General features: G+C 40.3%; 1 protein-coding gene across 1 annotated transcript in view; it reads left to right on the top strand.

Annotated features, from left to right (window-relative positions):
- Positions 1 to 3553: 3553 nt before the first annotated feature.
- Positions 3554 to 15355, top strand: part of cacna1c (calcium channel, voltage-dependent, L type, alpha 1C subunit) — a 280549-nt gene continuing 268747 nt past the window's right edge. The window contains exon 1 of the mRNA XM_062064918.1: positions 3554 to 3665. Coding sequence (XP_061920902.1) covers positions 3608 to 3665 — 58 coding nt within the window. The 5' untranslated portion in view covers positions 3554 to 3607. The remainder of the gene's footprint in view (positions 3666 to 15355) is intronic.

The following is a 15355-nucleotide window of genomic DNA, read 5'->3' as shown; positions in this document are numbered from 1 at the left end:
TAAACTAAACTAAACTCCTGGATTTGAACCACTATACACGCTGAGCCACACCACCAATACCAAGCTACCTGCTTCAGTCAGGTAAATGTACTACAATTTCCAATGATTGGAGAAAGTACCAAGTCATTGAATACACATTTAAGAAGAACTAAAAGTTGAAACAGTGAGTTAGGATGATGTGTGGAAAAGCTAAGTGCCTGAGTCAGTCTCCTAAATAATCAACATGTTAAAAGCAATAAAGTTAAACAATGTCTAGCTCGGTGCGGACCATACTTATCTGACTTCACACTGAGTTGTGAATGATTATGATGGCACTCCAATATTGCTCTTACATTACAGAAGGCTCTGACAACGTCCATCCATCCATCCATCCATTTTCTACCGTTTTGGTGTCGCAGGGGTGCTGTTCTATGTTTAATTTAAAACAAAAGTTTTGGACAAACCTCATAGGGGTGGTTGGATGAAACCTCATGAACCAATTGGTTTGAGAATTTCTTGAAAGCATCCATGCATGTATTGACTTGTTGTGTCTGTGATGTCACATCCTCTCCTAATAAGAGGCGCAACAAGGCCTGCTCGACCTCTAGGCCGTCCATGTAGTTTTGATTGTATCATACCTTATAAATATTCAGCCTACCATTCTACGTTACGGTTTAGTAATTAACATGAGTGGTGATTGCATCATACCTTATATCTATTCAGCCTGACATTGTAAGTCATGGTTTGGTTACGACGCCCATCTTTGTACTCCTTCTGCTATCTGGGTTTTAACCTGTAGCGTGATTGTTTTCAAACTGTTAAACACAGTTTATATATTTTTTTCCCAACATTGAGACATGATTTATTATGCAACACTTTACGTGTAGTTTTATCTAAAACTACATGGCTGTCTTGAGTTTCCAATAATTTCTACAACTGTTATTTTTTTGTGATAGAGTGATTGGAGCACATACTTGTTGGTCACAAAAAACCTTCATGAAGTTTGGTTCTTTTATGAATTTATTATGGGTCTACTGAAAATGTGACCAAATCTGCTGGTTCAAAAGTATACATACAGCAATGTTAATATTTGCTTACATGTCCCTTGGCAAGTTTCACTGCAATAAGGCACTTTTGGTAGCCACCCACAAGCTTCTGGCAAGCTTCTGGTTGCATTTTTTACCACTCCTTTTGACAAAATTGGTGCAGTTCAGCTAAATGTGTTGGTTTTCTGACATGGACTTGTTTCTTCAACATTGTCCACACGTTTAAGTCAGGACTTTGAGAAGGCCATTCTAAAACCTTAATTCTAGCCTGATTTAGCCATTCCGTTACCACTTTTGATGTGTGCGTGGGGTCATTGTCCTGTTGGAACACCCAACTGCGCCCAAGACCCAACCTCCGGGCTGATGATTTTAGGTTGTCTTGAAGAATTTGGAGGTAATCCTCCTTTTTTATTGTCCCATTTACTCTCTGTAAAGCACCAGTTCCATTGGCAGCAAAACAGGCCCAGAGCATAATACTACCACCACCATGCTTGACGGTAGGAACGGTGTTTTTGGGATTAAAGGCCTCACCTTTTCTCCTCCAAACATATTGCTGGGTATTGTGGCCAAACAGCTCAATTTTTGTTTCATCTGACCACAGAACTTTCCTCCAGAAGGTCTTATCTTTGTGTGATGTCACGTTTACATACACTTTACAAGTGTATGTAAACTTTTAATCGCGACTGTATATACAGTGCATCCTCAAAGTGTTCACAGCACTTAACGTTTTCCATATTTTGTTGTTACAGCCTTATTCCAAAATGAAATATATCCATTTTTGTCCTCAAAATTCTACACAATATGCCCCGTAATGATAACCTGAATCTCGACAGATCCTTGTAGTTTGCTGAGCTCCACACAAGGATCTGGGAGTTCTCAATAGGAGATGTATTTCAGAAGGCGGGGCCTTGTAAAAAAAAATATTGTACGTGATTGGATAAACCACTTGTCCGTTATCTAGAATGACGTGCTACTTCAACCACTCACATGGAAATCAACCCGTGACGCTGATGAGAGCGACGCTGGGAAATCCAAACCCGGTCGGAAGAAGAGCCGAAACATCCTTGCCACTCTGTTCATCTTTTAAAGAATTAATATTCGATAGATTGGACAAAACAGTTGCAATAGCAGAATCAATGTCAGCACACAATGCAGCGAGCCGCCATTGTTGTTTGAATCAAACAGTCGCTTCCGCGCTACGTCACATCTATGAAATCCCGCCCGGCGATCCTGATTGGTTCATTATTTTTTTGCTATCTTGAAGGAGTTTGCAATGCCTTCGAGCCCAGATCCTTGTGTGGAGCTCAGCGAACTACAAGGATCTGGCGAGAGTCAGGTTACCGTAATGACGATGTAGTTTTTTTTGGTTTTTTTTAAATTTAGCAAAATGTATTAAAAATGTAAAAAAAATTAAAAAAATTACAGGAACACAAATCCACACAAGATAGACTAACACACACACACACACACACACACACACACACACACACACACACACACACACACACACACACACACACACACACACACACACATCTGGAAACAGTCAAACTGTGCGCATGCATGAGGAGGAGGAGGAAGAGGAGGAGGCTTCTCTCTCTCTTTCTCTCTTTCTCTCTCTCTCTCTTTCTCTCGGTGTGTGTGTGTGTGTGTGTGTGTGTGTGTGTGTGTGTGTGTACATGTGCGTGTGTGTGTAGACTGCAGAGCTGCAGAGGCAGACGAGAGCGAGAGCTCAAACTCTCCTTCTCCAACACACACGCACACAAACACACACACACTTGCAGACACAGAGACACACGCACACACACACACACACACACACGCATAGTGAGGACCACCATGGACTGGATCGGGACAAGAGAGGACCGCGGATGAGGACATAAAACACATCTTGGCTACTTTTTGGATTTTCTTATTTTTTTTCCTGGATAATTTGCTTGCTTGTAGATGCGTGGATTATGTTCAACCACTGGGAGATTTAACCCCGCGATGGAATATTTGCACTCTTGTCATTTTCCAATCTTCTTCCTCCTCCTCCTCCTCCTCCGCCTCCTCCTCCAGCAGCAGCAGCAGCAGCAGCCAGCGAGGATGCCAACAAGCGATGCGTCTTTTGCGCACTTTTACCGCCAGCGACACTGACAGCGTCCGTTGCTTTGCCGCCTTTCCCCCCGGCTGGTTGAAGGCGTGAAAAAGGTGTGTAGCGGAGAGGCAGGTAGGAGGGCGGGCGTCCATCCACTTGAACACGGTGCTGCCAGCTTTTGACGCTTCTAGAGCCCGGATGTACCGAGGGATGCACCGGTGCCTTTTCCCGACCGGTTCCGCCGACAGATCCCTCTTTTTTCTCTCCTTCACCTCCATCATGGGGATTAGGTAATATTCACCCCCCCGGCCCCCGGCCCCTCCCCCGCTGAGAAAGCAACGGGAATATCCACAAACTGTCAGACTCATTACTCTCTCCCCACCTTTTTTTTTTTTTTTTTTTTTTTTTTGGCATTTTGTTTCATTTCTTTCATTTCTTTTTGGAGGGGGGCCTCCCCCCCTGTTGAATCCACTGGCATACAAGGATAAGCTGGGCTACATTTATGGTAAATGAAAGCAAAAACATGTACATCCCGGAGGACACCCTTGAGAACCATCAAGGTAGGTGGTTTTAACTCCTAACTGTCTTGTCACTCTTTATGTCCTGAGGGGGGTCTGTCCATCCATCCATCCGCCCCCTCCCTCCTCTTCTTGGTTCCCACATTTTTTACAGCTAGATGTATGGGAACTTCACTTGGATGCGGGATGAGGCCTTTTTGTCACGTTTGCACACTTGTAGGTGTGAGTGTCCTAGGCGTTATTCTCCAAAAGTCATATTTATTCCAGGTGTCGGCCTATAATTTTCCCTTTTTATTTTTTACGTGTGGAACTGAAGGCTCCGTGAGTCTGTTTGCATTGCGCAGTGTTACGCGGCGGTAGCGCCTCCTTCCACCCACGTTGCAGAGAGCTAAGCCCCTGCGCTTTCCCCCCCCCAGTTTGATCTTTCATCGTTATTTCCAGTATATCATGTCTGTATCATCATCATCATCATCATCATCATCATCATCATCATCCTCATCATCCAACAGTGGAGCCTGCATCCCTGCCTTGCATGGCGACAGGTTCCATAGCAACAGGAGATGAGGATAGTACTGCCGGTCATGTGTTTGGTGTTTTTATGTTGGGGATGGAACGGTTTATAGAAAAAAAAAGATTTAGTGTTGCTTAGATCATACATCGCTTTTTGTGTTAATATCAGTTTGGAGTTTATAAACATACACGTGGGGTCCTATGATTTCCGAGTTAACCCCGGATGTCCACTTGATGCGAACGCGGAACGACACTCGCACGCCGACAAACTCCTTTCGTTTTTTAATCAAGCCAGTGTGTCTGTTTCCACCGCCGTCACCGTATATTTAGCACATTCCGGCGCTAAATATACGAAGAGCTTCTGTGTTTGCTGGATGTCACAACAAATGTGTTCAATTTAGCTAAAATCTTCATGTGGCCTTGTGGTTAGAGTGTCCGCCCTGAGATCGGTAGGTCGTGTGTTCAAACCCCGGCCGAGTCATACCAAAGACTGTAAAAATGGGACACATTACCTCCCTGCTTGGCACTCAGCATCAAAGGTTGGAATTGGGGGTTAAATCACCAATAATGATTCCCGAGGGAAGCCACCGCTGCTGCTCACTGCTCCCCTCACCTCCCAGGGGGTGAACAAGGGGATGGGTCAAATGCAGAGGTTAATTTCACCACACCTAGTGTGTGTGTGACAATCATTGGTACTTTAACTTTAACTTATGTGTCGGACAGGAAATCATGCACAAACACAAAATAAATGATGCGGTTTACTTTCAAAATAAAATACTCCGTTTTCAAGGCCAATTGTATTTTACGCTTTGAACCGTCCTAATTAAGTCAACTTGTCAAAAGTTTTCAGACGTAATTTCACCTCGTTGACACAAATGGAGGAGGATATGCTGATTCTGGAGGTCCAGAATTAAAGAATAATACACAGGCTTATCCCGGGCGTCTTATAGGGATATGAGGGCCTGTGGCAAATACCAGCTGATACTGGGGACCGGGAAAGCAGGAGAGTGGTTGTTGTGACATGCCCACCAGGGATGATGTTGCTGTTGCATTGTTGTTTAAAAAATAAAGTTGTTGATCAAGGCAAAACTGTTGTCGATGTTGCTGTTCGGCACTTGTTATTAATGGCAGGACCGAGTTTATTTGCTTCTGCATCTCTGGAAGGACGGTATAAACTGTGGTTCACTTTACTACATCTTCCCTTACATGCGGATTTGCGAGATCTCGTAAAAGTTCACGCTGTTTTGCTGCCCGACGGAGCCGCAACAGAACGGCGGTGGGGATTGCCGGACTGTGGATGGCGGTGCTGTCCGTGGCGGATTCGTTCAGCAGCCGTTCCGCGTCTAGTGCAAATCCGGGGTTAACGGAGTCGCAGACAGAATCACAAGAATTGTCCAATAAAAAAACAGAATCTACTGTTAAAGTTCAATTTTTCAAACCAAAAATATAACAAGAACACCATTGGCCAGCTTATGTTACCATTAGTGGTTTAAAAGAACACATTTGTGTTAAAACGGTCTGTATTTTTCACAATTACTAAGTTATCTGTTGTAAAAATTAGCTGTTTACGGAGGTCACTCATCCAGTCTCGTCAAAACGTATGTGCAGAGAGCCTGTGCAGACATAAAGAAGCAGTTCAAAAGAAGCAACAAACATTTTGCAGTCATGTTGTTGGGATGATAAACTGTAGAGTCAACAGCAAACACTAACTATCCAAATCGCTATTATTAGTTAACAACACCCAAAGCTAATGCGTGTGCATGTGTTACATACTTACACTACCGTTCAAAAGTTTGGATCACATTGAAATGTCCTTATTTTTGAAGGAAAAGCACTGTACTTTTCAATGAAGATAACTTTAAACTAGTCTTAACTTTAAAGAAATACACTCTATACATTGCTAATGTGGTAAATGACTATTCTAGCTGCAAATGTCTGGTTTTTGGTGCAATATCTACATAGGTGTATAGAGGCCCATTTCCAGCAACTATCACTCCAGTGTTCTAATAGTACAATGTGTTTGCTCATTGGCTCAGAAGGCTAATTGATGATTAGAAAACCCTTGTGCAATCATGTTCACACATCTGACAACAGTTTAGCTCGTTACAGAAGCTACAAAACTGACCTTCCTTTGAGCAGATTGAGTTTCTGGAGCATCACATTTGTGGGGTCAATTAAACGCTCAAAATGGCCAGAAAAACAGAACTTTCATCTGAAACTCGACAGGCTATTCTTGTTCTTAGAAATGAAGGCTATTCCACAAAATTGTTTGGGTGACCCCAAACTTTTGAACGGTAGTGTACGTATTTACGTCTTTACGTCCGAGAAGCCGGAAGAGGGCGGGATTGTGTAAAATACATTGGAAAGTTAGTGCCCTCTAGACATCTGTGTAAATGTTGCAAACAGTCCCTTTAAACGCGGAATATCACAGAAATTGGCATAAATGTGAGTGAAATGTTGTCATTGTGAGGAGAAAGAACGTTTGTGTGGTGAAATCGTGCGTCCTCGACCGATCATTCGTCCCCAAAACACTCAACCGTCCCCTCCTGAACTAAACAAAGTTGAAACGACCATTTGAAACAGCGACTAAGTCTGAGAACAAACTACAAAGCTAATGCTAGCCAGGACAACACATACACCTGCAACACATCTCATCTGCTTGTGTTGTTGTGAACGACAATCAATGTTTGATCAATGTAAAAATAATATTAGATCAATGTAAGATCATTGTACAGACAGCCGTGACTTGAGACACTTTTTTTTAAAATACACTTTCAAGTCGTCTCCTTTAAATACATAGCAGGCGTCAACGAACTTAAAGGGGAACTGCACTTTTTTTTGTAATTTTATCATTCACAATCCTTATGTAAGACAAAAACATATACTGTATGTCTTTCTTTGTATATGCATTTCAATTTGTGAATAAATGCTAGCAAAAGTCATAACAATGGATCTAATTGGAGTCGCTCTATTCCGCCTATAAAGCGCTCTAAAAAATATCCAAAAGCCTTCATCATCATTTAACATACATGCTGTAACTATATATGTAATGTAGTAACATTCATAATAACAGGTAATATTTACGTGTTTTGCTCATTTTACAGACGCATCACACTTTTCGCTTTTCCCTTCAACAACAACAACAACACTACTAATCATGTCAGACTTCATGAGAGACAACAAAGACCACTTTGGGACAAATTATGATCCAAAACTTATATTTTTGAGCCTGAATATAAGGAGGATGATCTACAAGTTTTAGAAGCAGTGTGCTAAACAGATCCAGCTTTAGTGAAATACTAAGCATAATGTAGCAGTATTGCTAAGTACCAAACAAGAAATACAAACTACAAACATAATAAAACAATCACTTACTGTACAATGTCTGCTCCCATTGGGATGCCGACTGATAGGATGTTAATATTTTGCCGTTCAGATGAAGAATTAATCATAATCCTCATGCAGGTTAAAAAAACAACCCCAAAACCTCTTTTTGTGTCTTTCTTGCCATCTCCGGGTATAAGTTGGATGTCAAAGTTGACCAACTTTTCGGTTTACGGCAACAACTTTTTACTATACTGGTGAGCGGCATGCTTTATAAGATCGAATTAACTTTCACCAACTCAGAAACGATGCAGCATCTCACTGGCTCAATATGTCAACATAGCAGCATAAAAGTAGTCAAAGTAGTCCCTTAATGTTAGTGTTTATAATAACAATATCGCCAATACTTGGTTAATATTCAGGTCACGAGAAGTAAATGGTGTATTGTTGGCGGTTTTTGTCTGTTTTTTGAAAGAGGCCTTCATGGGCACAATAGAAGCAATGATGTCATGAATCCCATTACCTCCATTGTTAGCTGACTTTTGCTTTTATATACAAGATAGAATGCATAAAACAAGAAAAACGTGTTCTTGTCTTACATAGGGATTGTTTATGACATTTCCACAAAAATACTGTTCAGTGTTTTGCTAAAAGTGGGGCTTTTGTGACTTCACAGAATGACAGACGTACTGATATGGACATTCTAGTAACCCGCCTTCAGAGTTCCTTCCTTTGCTTGGAGCAGCTGAACTGTTTACATTCAGTGTGAGAACATGCAGCCATGGCTCCAAGAAAACGTTGGTTCGGTTGTGAGGTGTGAGGAGTTGCTTTTTCCCGGTCAATAAAAGAAAAACAGTTCCGTGCTTATATGTCGATGACTATGGACAATACGACGCGAGGTTAGCCGCTAAACTGCTGCTGACAGACAGAGTTATTCCTTGGTCCTCATTAGTCGGTCGTGTCGAAGAAGAGAAAGACTACATTTCTGTCTGTGTAACCTTAGTGTACTCACAGCTAATGTTACCTTTTTAATCAGGCTGTGTTCTCTGTTTTCTACCTCTGTCGCCATTTTTGCACATTTTCCCACATAAACTGTTGGTAATTTTTAGAAATGCTTTTCTATTAGAAAGACCTAAATCAATCATTTGGCCGCAAAGGTGAGGAGGTAATAAAAGAAGCCAAGCCTAACGCTACTTAGCATTCAAAGACGTTTTGAAAAAACCTCTGTTCTTCAAAAACGCCCGTCTTTCCAGCTTCTACTTCTGGATCAAGATCCAACATACAGTATATGTCAGTAATTCAACTGTGTAGATTTTGAATTAGACATTCTGAAAAAGTTGGCTTGGGCTAATGGGGTGGAGAAACAAGGCCGGAAAGCTGAGGGGGCGGGCTTTCCAGGAGTTCATTTACATCTAAGGCGTGGGTCGGCAACGCGCGGCTTTCGAGCCACAAGCGGCTCTTTAGCGCCACCCTAGTAGCTCGCTGGAGCTTTTTCAAAAATATATGAAAATGGAAAAAGATGAGGAAAACAATATATTTTAATATGGTTTCTGTAGGAGGACAAACATGACACAAACCTTCCTAATTGTTGGAAATCCCACTGTTTACATTAAACATGCTTCACTGATGAGAGTATTTGGCGGGCGCCATTTTGTCCTGATTTCGGAAGTCCTTGAACCCACCGTAGTTTGTTTACATGTACAACTTTCCTTGATGCTGCCACAGAAAGACGTGTTTTGTGCCACTCCTTCTTTGTCTCTATTTGTCCATCAAACGTCTTATGCTGTGCGTGAATCCACAAAGGTGAGAGCTTTGTTGATGTTATTGACTTGTGTAAAGTGCTAATCAGACATATTTGGTCACAGCATGATTGCAAGCTAATCGATGCTAACATGCTATTTATGCTAGCTCATACTTGCCAACCCTCCCGTTTTTAGCGGGAGAATCCCGGTATTCAGCGCCTCTGCCGACAACCTCCCGGCAGAGATTTTCTCCCGACAAACTCCCGGTATTCAGCCATAGCTGGAGGCCACGCCCCCTCCAGCTCAATGCGGACCTGAGACTGAGTGGGGACAGCCTGTTCTCACGTCCGCTTTCCCACAATATAAACAGCTTGCCTAACGAATTCAAACAAATGGAAAACAAGTATTTCAGTTCATCCAGGACAGTTCGAAGGGGAAGGTGTATGTTGCCTGTAAATATGTAGAACAGACTTCTCCATTGAACACGGCCGAAATGATATACTCATCATGAACGGAGAAGTTAAACGGGACAATACTGCCATCTAATGGATAGCCACCGGAACACTGAAATTCAAGTATTTCTTTTATGTAAATAAAATAAATATATATATATATATATATATATATATATATATATATATATATATATATATATATATATATATATATATATATAGCTAGAATTCACTGAAAGTCAAGTATTTCATATATATATATATATATATATATATATATATATATATATATATATATATATATATATATATATATATATATATATATATGAAATACTCGAGTTGGTGAATTCTAGCTGTAAATAACCACGCCCCGACAATTACAATTGGCATAAGCTCGCTTTAAAGCAGGGGTCTTCAAGGTTTTCCAGGCTGAAGACCACCAATCTGACAGAGGGACGGAGCGGGGACATTCACCCTGTATTGTGGTATAAATTAAACTACCCCTAAAGGTACCTTTTTATTGTGCAATACTAAGATAATCAAATAACATCGCTAATAGCAAGCTGGCAACTATTATGCTAATTGCTGGCTAAAAACTAGTGCTGCTAATTGCTAGAAGGCAACTAGAGCGATAATTGCTTGCTTTCTTAAATGCTAACATGAATACAATATCATTATTTATTCACATTTTATTCAAAACCTTCAAGGTACTGTGAGTAGGATGGTCATTCCATCATTTATAAATTAGTGTGTATTTAAAGGCTTTTTAATTTTGTGGGAAAATTGCGGTGGGAATACGGAAAAGTGTGTATCAACGTACATTTTCACCTCTGTCTACCCCCTGTTAAAGACATCTGCTTTAAAGCACTCATTTGTTCATTTGATACAAAATCCTTATGCTTTGACTTAAAATACAGACCAAAATTGTCAAATGATGCATCGTACCAATAAATATAAGGATTTTAAAAAGCTTTTAACCTAATATCCATTTGTCTTACTGATGTCTGTCAAGAGCAGGGGTTTCAAACTAATTTTCATTGAGGGCCACATCACAGTTATGACTGCCCTCAAAGTGCCACTTGTAACAGTGAATAATATATGATTTGCCTATGCATCTGATTGTTAGAAATATTTTTTTGTAAATATGTTACAGTACAAAACTGGCAATTCAGTCACCAAAATTTACTGTTGAATAAAAAAGTGTTTTTTAACAACATATTATGACAAATGGAAAAATAATACCACTCTTTATTTAAAGGAAAAAATGGCAGCTTAGTCGCCAAAATGTTACTGTTTTTTACAACATATTACTGTAAATGGAAAACAGTACCTTTGCGTGAAAAATAGCAGCTTAGTTGACAGATTTTTACTGTAAAATTTACTGGGGTTTTTTGCAACATCTTACCACAAATGGAGAAACAGTACCACTGTTTTTTTTTAATTCTAGCAACTTAGCTGCCAGTTTTTTTTACACCAAAAAATGTGGGGCCGTATTTCCATCTACAGTAATACACTGTAAAAAAAAAAACTGTAGATTTTTTTTAAGAGTTTTTTCATTTTACAGTAATATGTTGTACAAACCACGGTAAATGTTTACCGTAAAATCTATTCCCATTTTGACTGTGTATAATTTGATGGATAACTTGCTTCAAATAAGTCATGCAGATTTTATTTTAACAAAAAAAATGTTTGGAAAGTTTGATAATATAATATTTGTTGCAATATTGGTTAATATTACAGTTTAAAATGTATGCAATTCATTTAATTTTTTCTGTCAAAATAGGAAGAACAAATACATTTAGTAAGAAAAGATTATGTACTTTTTTGACACATATTATTTTCAGGCGTTCGCGGGCCATATAAAATGAGGTGGAAGGCCAGATCTGGCCCCCGGGGCTTGAGTGTGACACCCCTAGTTAAAAGGTCACAAACAAGTTTGTTATATAAGTTTATTGTCATCAATGTCATGACAGGTTAGGACTTTGTTTATTTTCTTTACTGTGTTTGGTATTTTTTTCCCCGGCACTCTTATTTTCAGTGCTACCTCCTGTTTGCCTCACTACTCTGGCCCCAGCACTGTCTCCCACACCTGTCCCTGATTAGCAATCAAAGCACACCTGTTCCAGGTTGCCAATCAGTCAGGCTTCTTTGTAAACCAGCCTGCCCTGCACACAGTGTTCCATCATTGTTTATTGTAGTAATTTCATGCTCCCTGTGCACTTCCCAGTTGCAACATTTATCCTTTTGACATTAAAGTCATGTTTACCTGCGCTACGCCTGCCATCTCTGCATCTTGGGGTTCAAGCCCAACATAACCTAACAGATTAGAGGTCTTCCGCTATAAACGGATCGGAGCGTTGTCAGGGAGGATGCAAGGTACGTGACGCAAGAGCATATTTCAGCATGTTTTTGATGGAACTTACAGGGTCCACTGTGACATCCACTACGCCAACTAGTGGTTGGGAGGCTTATGACCAGTCCAAAACATTACAATTAGCTGGTATCCTAAAAAACTCTCGTAAAATGTTGCACTCGTATCCTGAGTTATTACTGTACGTGAGAAGCTGAACATTTTGCAGGTGGTATTCAGTGTAAAATGTTTGGTGTTGTTTTCAATAATAACAGATGGTTACTTTGTTGATTGTTGAGTTTTATCACATTTTTATTTGCGTTAAAAGCTGTCACAAAACATAGATAATCCCATTCAGTGTGCAGATATTGCAGTTTAATACTACATTGTATACAGTACCACCATGCTTGCTTAATCCCATGTAATCCTCTTCTCTCTGACACTGAAGTGGACGAAATTCACCGGAAATTGTTTGGATTGTAGAAATGAGCAGTTTGACATCAACACACCGTGATATACACAGCCGCAAAATCAATGTTCCTTTTTGTGCTGGACGGATGAGCAACTTTGGACTTTGGAGTGGGTCAAGATGGAGTGTGTCTGCACGGTGGCGTTGGTGGTGTCAGCACCGCGGACAATTCGCTCATTATTATCGCTCTATTATTGGCAATATGTGCGACACGTCAGCCGTTACTGTCCTGTGGCGGCGCCACTCTTCACTTGCAGGTCATTTATCTCGGTAGTCACAATGTTAGCGTGCCAAAAAAATACACCAACTACAGTGGAAGCACATTGACAAATGTAAGGAACAAAAAGCAGGATAGAATATGGCGGTTCTTAGGGTCCTAATTGCTTAAACCATCATGAAGTTCTTCTTAATCAACGAATGGTTTAGACTAGAATCTCTGAATCCTATAATTCTTCATTTTATCAACATATTCAATGCTGCGAATAGTGCTTTAAAAGACGATCACAAATAATATTAGGCAACTATTTTACACTCTAAAATGAACAGCAGTGGTGTGGAGCTTTCAAGTATATAAAACAATATTGTTCTTAATATTATTTCAATATGGTGGTAGTGACATCATGTCATTTGTAATGAAATAGTCTAGTAAAAAGGCTAAAACAAATATTTAAAGAGAAATCTTTGCGTTAATATTCCTTATTAGTGTCAACATTTCAACCTTTTCTCATTAAGGTTTCTCCAAGATTTCTCATTGTATCCCATTGGGTTGAGTTTTTTCTTGCCCTGATGTGGGATCTGAGCTGAGGATGTCGTGGCTTGTTCAGCCCTTTGAGACACTCGTGATTTAGGGCTATATAAGTCAACTTTGATTGATTGATTGATTGATTGATTGATCATTAGGCCATGCCTTTTTGTTTTAGTGGTTGTTTGTTTATTGAATGTGCCATAAAAAAGAGGTCCCCAGAGAAGAGTGTCTCTAAGCTTTGTTTTCGGAGCACTTAGAGAAGTGACAAATGTTGGCTTGCATGCTTTTGGAGCTTTTCTGCACACTTCCTGGGCTTGTGGTGGCGAATCTATTGAATAAACACAAGATACACCTCTCTTTCACTTTGAATATGTACCTCTACTTGCTAAGTATTGTGACAACGTGGCTCTAAGTGCAGCACAGATCATTTATTCTTTGTCTTGTTCTCTGCAAAAGCAGGCACGTATGAGGTGTGTTGTGAAGCCGTAGTTACGCCACACCTACAGTTATGCTACACTCACACACTTCAATTATCATTTATTTTATTTACTTATATAGCTATACCTCCATCTATTCCGCAATCATCCATCCAGCCTTCATTCCGTCTATCCACCCATCATCCATGCATTCATCCATCTATGCATCTGTCATCTCTCTGTCTATTTATCCACTCATCTGTTTATGCATCCGTTCGTCCATCGATCTGTCATCCATCCAAATTTCTATCCATCCATCCTTCCGCCCAGAAGAAAGTAGAATATTAGTATTTATTTTTCACTTGTCTTCAATTTAAAGAAGCAAAACAAATTTCAAAATAAATCAAATCAAAATATGCTGACTTAAATAATTCATGCATCTTGTCATCATGGCTTTAATCCTTTTAGGACAGGCCTGGGCAATTATTTTGACTCCGGGGGGCCAAATTTAGAGAAAAAGGTGTGTCTGGGGGCCGGTATATCTGATTTTTAGGAACACTAATACAAAACCTCACATTGAAAGCTAAAAACGTTAGGACAGACCGTCTTGAAAAACGGAACAGAAATTTACGTGTTTTTTTTAACTGAATGAGACACCCAGAATGTACATGGAAATAAAGAATGTGGGATTTACAATATTAACTATGACCGAATATTGACAACATATGAACATCACACACCCTCTCGATCGACATATTTTACAATCAAGCAAAACGCAACAAAAATGCAACGAAATATGAACGCGAAGGGTAAAAAAACAAAACACCTACAATCTGATATATCTGTTATATCACTAAGCTTTAGAACTGTGCTGTAAAAATCTACTTCCGTGTCTGTCCCTGACACCTAGGCTGGCCACTCTGGAAACACTCTGTGGAAACGCTCACCACCCACAGTGCTTGGTGCCTCGTCGGAGTTCTGTGACTTAGATTACCATAGTAACTAGAGTATCATGCAGATGTAAACAAATTATTTGGGAATGTCCGGCGGGCTTTAATCTGCCCAGGTCTGTATTAAGAGAAGGTTATACACATCACAACTGTATAGGTTTTTAAAACAATCTCTTGTTTCGGGAAGTTAAAATGATTTGAAAATGAATGAAGCTCTCTAAGTAAGTGGCTGAGATCATGTAACAAGTACATTTGTGTTATAGGATCCTAGTGTATTTGTGTAAGTGTCGCGTCTGTAGTGAGTGATTAAAGGCCAATCAGCGTTAAAGACGTTTGTAGTGCCTCAGAGGGTCGTCACGGCGTCAACTGAAGCACAACAACAGCTGCTCTTAAAGTACGACATGGCAGAGGCCGAGGTCACCGCAAAAGGATGAAGAAGGTAATGTAAGTGAGAGATGCCCGTGATGGAGAGGCAGAGTAGAGGAGAAAAAAAAGGAGGATTATCCATGACTGTGACTCGCTTAAGCCGCCGGCGTTGTATCGGAAATCCATCTGGAGGCTGTCCTCTGCTCTTTGGTGCTATCGGGCGTCCGTCTCCATTCCTGATGTGAGCCATTGTGCCTCTTTCTGTGTGTGCGGTTGTGTGTGTTCCCCTACACACACATTCGCACATCAAAAGCGGCCAGTGTAAATTATGACTTGATATCATATACACTCTTTTTTTTTTTTTACCCAAAATGCTTTGCAAACGTAATTCAGACATCTTTA

The sequence above is a fragment of the Entelurus aequoreus genome, linkage group LG12, assembly GCF_033978785.1.
Source record: "Entelurus aequoreus isolate RoL-2023_Sb linkage group LG12, RoL_Eaeq_v1.1, whole genome shotgun sequence".
NCBI lineage: Eukaryota > Metazoa > Chordata > Actinopteri > Syngnathiformes > Syngnathidae > Entelurus > Entelurus aequoreus.
Note: the sequence above shows the minus strand (reverse complement) of the source record. Positions and strands in the feature narration are given on the sequence as shown.